Raw genomic sequence first — 6,000 nt, forward strand, 5'->3', positions numbered from 1 at the left:
TCAGGAGCCTCAGGCCCAATGAAGGTGGGTGGAGAGGTGGAGAGGTGGCTTGGCCCAGCAGGCTCAGAGAGCAGAGAAGATGGGTTGGGGAAGGGAAGTTTACCTATATGGTTCAGGAGTCTGATGGAGGTGGAGGAGAGGTGGTGGGAGAATGGAGATATCCCTGGGATAATAGGCTGCTTAGAGCAGCCATTTGTAGGTTCTTAAACATGCCACTTCTTTGATGTGTCCTTGAATTGCTTATGCTTTCCGGTTAAAACTAACTTGTAAGCTTTGGCTCTGTAACTATCCATGGAGCTTTCTGGAACTAATAAGCTAGAATATCACCTTATTTTAAATTTTTATAGGGACCTATTTTATTTGTAGTGGATTTTATCATGTTTAAATAAAGTAGTAAAGTCCTTGAGGGTACATCTAACAAATTTATTGACTATTTTCTGTCACTCACTGATTACTTGATAGTAAATATAAAATCAACAGAGTAAGCAAGGGGACTGTGAGTAACAATGAATTCTTTACATCAGTGGGTTTGAACTTTCTATTCTAAATGTTTATATCAACACATGATATCCTTTTAATGTTGGTGTGAATACAGAATCATTACAAGAATACCCTTGGGAGGGAATAGGGAGGCAAAGTTTAGAACAGAGGCAGAAGGAACATCCATTCAGAGCCTGCCCCACATGTGGCCCATACATATACAGCCACCAAACTAGATAAGATGGATGAAGCAAAGAAGTGCAGGCTGACAGGAACCGGATGTAGATCTGTCTTGAGAGACACAGCCAGAATACAGCAAATACATAGGCAAATACCATCATTAAACCACTGAACTGAGAACAGGACCCCCGTTGAAGGAATCAGAGAAAGAACTGGAAGAGCTTGAAGGGGCTTGAGACCCCATATGAACAACAATGCCAAGCAACCAGAGCTTCCCAGGGACTAAGCCACTACCCAAAGACTATACATTGACTGACCCTGGGCCCAACCTCATAGGGTAGCAATGAATAGCCTAGTAAGAGCACCAGTGGAAGGGGAAGCCTGGGTCCTGCCAAGACTGAACCCCAATGAACATGATTATTGGGGAGGGCGATAATGGGGGAGGATGGGAGGGAACACCCATAGAGAAGGGGGAGGGGGAGGGGTTAGGGGATGTTTGCCCGAACTGGGAAAGGGAATAACATTCAAGGTAAATAAGAAATACCCAAGTTAATAAAGATGAAAAAAAAAACCAAAAAAAAAAAACAAAAGCACTTCTAATAACCACTTGATGCTGATGCCTACCAATCAATTTATGTTTTTAGGAATCTCATATGTGGGAGATTAGTTTGTACGTACCCTAGCAAACTTCCTTTCATCCCACCCAACAGCAGCACCGCTTCCGTGATCTATGCTTTTGTGAGAGACAAAGTTTGTATATCTGTGGACTTTGGATCAAGCGTCAAGGAAGATCCACTCAGGGTTCTTAATGGTGCTGTATGTGATCTTGATAGGGTGAGTCAGTTTCTTTAAAAAAAATCTAGTTTCACTTATTATTTTGGTCAGCATTTTCATATTAAAATATTGTTAGGATTGGTATTGGCTCAGGACCCCCAAGACCAAGTTCTCAGCACAAAGGGGATTTATGTGTCCCCAAGCAACAAAAGGCAGGGGCAAGAAAGAAGATGGGGGACAAAAGCATGTCTCTGGGTGGAGGGAAGACAGATGTGTCACATAGGAAAATGTTTTAGAAACCTAAAATGGTACTAACACTAACTGTGTTAGTGTGAGGTGTTTAATTTTAGTTGGGCATGTTAATTAGGTGAGTCAAAGGGGACTTTTGATAGCCGAACTTTGGTAGTCAGCCTCACAAGGAGGAAGTGGCCAAATAAGGGAATAGACCTTGGGTTGGGCAGGGGTTGGGGGATGGCTAGCTTAAGGAATGTAATCTAATGGATTTTAGTAAGATGGGGTTTGGGTGGGGAGGTCGGGGAAGATAGGGAAGAAGGGCAAGGCCTGTCAGAGCCATATTCACCAGACTCGAGCTGGCCAGAGCCCCTCAAGTGTCAGATTTTGATTTGCACTGTGTAATCCTGTCTGGAGGAAGAAATGCATACATTTAATTGATGTTCAGCTAGTAATAGAGAAAATAGAAATGTTTCATTCCTTTATAACTTCAACACAATGAACAAGGGTATCCACGCCAGACCTTGAAGGCTAGAGTAGAGAGATCAGAACCTTTTATGTAAAAGCACTTCATAGCATGAAACGTTACCTTTCTTCTGAGAAGAAATTCACTTAGCCTTTGTGGCCCAGTAGCGCACACCATCCTTGAAATCAGGATGTTTAGAATTATTATGTGACATTTTATAAGTTACCTGAACAATGTGAGATATTTTGAGAATCAGTAATTTTGGGGATAATAACAGCATTTTTTTTAAAACTTATGTATCATTTTATTTTTTATTGCATATTTTTAAATTTACATTTCAAATGTTATCCCCCTATCCCAGTTTCCCGTCCATAAGCCTCCTATCTTATCCCCCTTTTCCCTTCTTCTATGAGGGTGCTCACCCACCCATCCACTCCTGCCTACCTGCCCTGATATTTCCCTGCACTGGGTCATTGAGCCTTGGCAGGACCAAGGGCTTCTCCTCCCACTGATGCCCAGCAAGGCCATCCTCTGCTACATATGCAGTTGGAGCCATGGGTCTGTCCACGTGTAGTCTTTTGTTGGTGGTTTAGTCCCTGGGAGCTCTGGTTTGTTGGTATTGTTGTTCTTATGAGGTTGCAAAACCCTTACAACTCTTTCAGTCCTTTCTCTAATTCCTCCAATGGGGATCCCGTCCTTAGTTCAATGGTTGGCTGGGAGCATCCACCTCTGTATTTATCAGGCTCTGGCAGAGCCTCTCAGGAGACAGCTATATCAGGCTCCTGTCAGCTTGCACTTCTTGGCATCAGCAATATTGTCCTGGGTTTGGTGGCTGCATATGGGCTGGATCCCCAGGTGGGGCAATCTCTGGATGGCCTTTCCTTCAGTTTCTACTCCAAACTTTGTCTCTGTATTTCTTCCCGTGAATATCTTTGTTCCCCCTTCTAAGAAGGACTGAAGCATCTGCATGTTGATCCTCCTTCTTCTTGAGCTTCATGTGGTCTGTGGATTGTATCTTGGGTAATTATAGCTTTTGGGCTAATATCCACTTATCAGTGAGTACATACCATGTGTGTTTTTCTGTGATTGGGTTACCTCACTCAGGATGATATTTTCCAGTTCCATCCATTTGCCTATGAATTTCATAAAGTCATTGTTTTTGATAGCCAAGTAGTATTTCATTGTGTAAATGTACCACATTTTCTGTATCCATTCCTCTGTTAAGGGAATCTGGGTTCTTTCTAGCTTCTGGCTATTATAACTAAGGCTTCTATGAACATAGTGGAGCATGTGTCCTTGATATATGTTGGAGCATCTTTTGGGTATATGCCTAGGAATAGGTCCTCAGGTAGTACTATGTCCAAATTTCTGAAGAACCTCCAGTCTGATTTCCAGAGTGGTTGTACCAGCTTGCAATCCCACCAACAATGGAGGAGTGTTCCTTTTTCACCAATCCTCGCCAGATCTATTGTCACCTGAGTTTTTGATCTTAGCCATTCTGACTGGTGTGAGGTGAAATCTCAGGGTGGTTTTGATTTGCATTTCCCTTATGACTAAGGATGCTGAACATTTCTTTAGGTGCTTTGTGGCCATTCGATGTTCCTCAGTTGAGAATTTTCTGTTTAGCTCTGTACCCCATTTTTTAATAGGGTTATTTGATTCTCTGCAGTCTAACTTCTTGAGTTCCTTGTATATATTAGATATTAGCTCTCTATCAGATGTAGGATTGGTAAAGATCTTTTCCCAATCTGTTGGTTGCCATTTTGTCCTAATGACAGTGTCCTTGCCTTAAAGGATAGCTTTTTCTACAAATGGTGCTGGTTCAACTGGAGATCAGCATGTAGAAGAAGGCAAATCAGTCCATTCTTATCACTCTGTACAAAGCTCAAGTCCAAGTGGATCAAGGACCTCCCATCAAACCATATACACTCAAACTAATAGAAGAGAAAGTGGGGAAAAGCCTTGAACACATGGGCACTGGGGAAAATAACAGCATTTAATAGGGTTGTTGTGGAGAATAAAGGAGATTATATAATGTAAACAGAACAATCCCAGCACATAGTTTAAGCTAAATATAATTTGGCTGATATTATTGATTATGATCATTTTAGTTTGAATCCCTGATCTCAACTCAAATATGCAGAAAATTCAAAGCAAATAAATTTATCTCAAAATCTCTTATTTTCTAACCACATCTGTGTGCAGAAGTATGCCGTTTTGTATCTTATTAAAGCTACCCATTTCTCAGTTTATGGAAACATTGTGTAAAGTATCAGCCCTTATATTTTAGTGGAGGTTTTGACTTATAGAAGACATTTTAATGGTGGCATGGCTTTTAAATTTCTTCCTGAATTTTGCCTTTCCACCACTCATATCCCAGCAGTGTATTTGTGTATGGTGAGCTGCCATTATCACTCAGTCTTTAGAGCACTCTAGAAGTTCCTGGAAACTCTCTAAATACTCTGGGATTAACAGGTATATTTGTAAATATTACACTGGTCAGAAAACAAATGTCAACAGAATTTAAAAAAATATTTTAAGCTAAGTCAAAGTATGACGTCAACATTCGAGGAATGGTGTGGAACTTATAGCAGTTGATGGTCATGGTCTTGTTATTAAATTTCTAATTTACAATACTAAGATGGCTGGAGACCTCTGAGTGGGAAACTTCTTTCTGTTTTCTTTAGATTTGCTTAAATGGCGTGTGCGTGGAATCGAGATTTCTTAAGGCTCAATCAATATCGTGTTCAGAAGCCAAGTGCAACGGGCATGGAGTAAGTGTCAGCGTGCCCCCATGTGCATTTCTTAACACCATTAACTTATTGATCTCATATGGTGTGTACGGTGTGCCAAGTCCCTCTGACACGTGGAGGCTGAAATAAGAAGTCAAACTCAGCTATTAGTGTTGGTAAACATTTTTGATTAAGTTTGATTGCCGATGACTTTTTTCTAAAAAAATATCCTGTTACAATGGGAGATAGGCAGTCTCCTGTTCTGGGAGTCTCTGGGTTCATTAAAAAAAAAAATGTCCGTGTTGGGGATTTGACTCAGTGGTAGAGCGCTTGCCTAGCAAGCGCAAAGCCCTGGGTTCAGTCCCCAGCTCCGAAAAAAAGAAAAGAAAAAAAAATCAGCTTTGTTTCTCTCTTGAAAATACTCTTTATGTTTATATAGAAAAGCATATCTTAAAAAAAAACCAACCTTTTAAATGATTAAATGGTCAGTGTTACACAGCACAGAGTTATATCCGTTGTAATTGATGATAAACTTCAACAGGCTATTGCTACCCAAAGTCTGATGTTTAACACTAGAGTCTTAGAACCTCTCAGTGTCCTCCATCTGTGGGCTTCGATGATGTATGACGGCACCCTCTACTACTGCATCACACAGCCAGCTGTACCCTGTGCTGGGCATCTCCATCCTTTCCTTTCCCCTAATCTCCCAGCAGCCCCTGAGGCTTTTACTCTCTCCGCTATACACACACTTCTCCCAAGAAATACAAGTAGCTAATGAATGACTGAGAAACAAAAGCTCAGTCAGTAGCATTAGTTAGGAGGTGGATACAAATGGATACAATAGCAAGCAGCCTCACCCCATCAGAATGGCTGTCCCCAGAAAGGCAAAAGGTAACAAATGTTATTTGCAGTGCGGAGCAAAGGTTACTCTTCATTCTCATCTCCTAACATCTCTGAGGAGACACACCAGTGTCATCTCCTGGGAGGGCGTTGTTTGAAGGGAGTTTTAACTAAGATGGGAAGACTCACCATGAGCGTGGGTGCCACCATCTTATATGTTGGGCTCTGGCACCAACTACAGGGAAGAAAGCAGCTAATTATTAGCACTCCTGCTGTGGTGGGTACTTATTCTTCTGA

At 41.5% G+C, this 6,000-nt stretch overlaps 1 protein-coding gene across 1 annotated transcript in view; it reads left to right on the plus strand.

Moving 5' to 3' along the window:
* Positions 1-6,000, plus strand: part of Adam32 (ADAM metallopeptidase domain 32) — a 99,859-nt gene that overhangs the window by 75,538 nt on the left and 18,321 nt on the right. Inside the window, exons 16-17 of the mRNA XM_032919035.1 lie at positions 1,305-1,494; positions 4,819-4,905. Of these exons, the coding sequence (XP_032774926.1) occupies positions 1,305-1,494; positions 4,819-4,905 (277 nt within the window). The remainder of the gene's footprint in view (positions 1-1,304; positions 1,495-4,818; positions 4,906-6,000) is intronic.

The sequence above is a fragment of the Rattus rattus genome, chromosome 13 (assembly GCF_011064425.1).
Source record: "Rattus rattus isolate New Zealand chromosome 13, Rrattus_CSIRO_v1, whole genome shotgun sequence".
Lineage (NCBI taxonomy): Eukaryota > Metazoa > Chordata > Mammalia > Rodentia > Muridae > Rattus > Rattus rattus.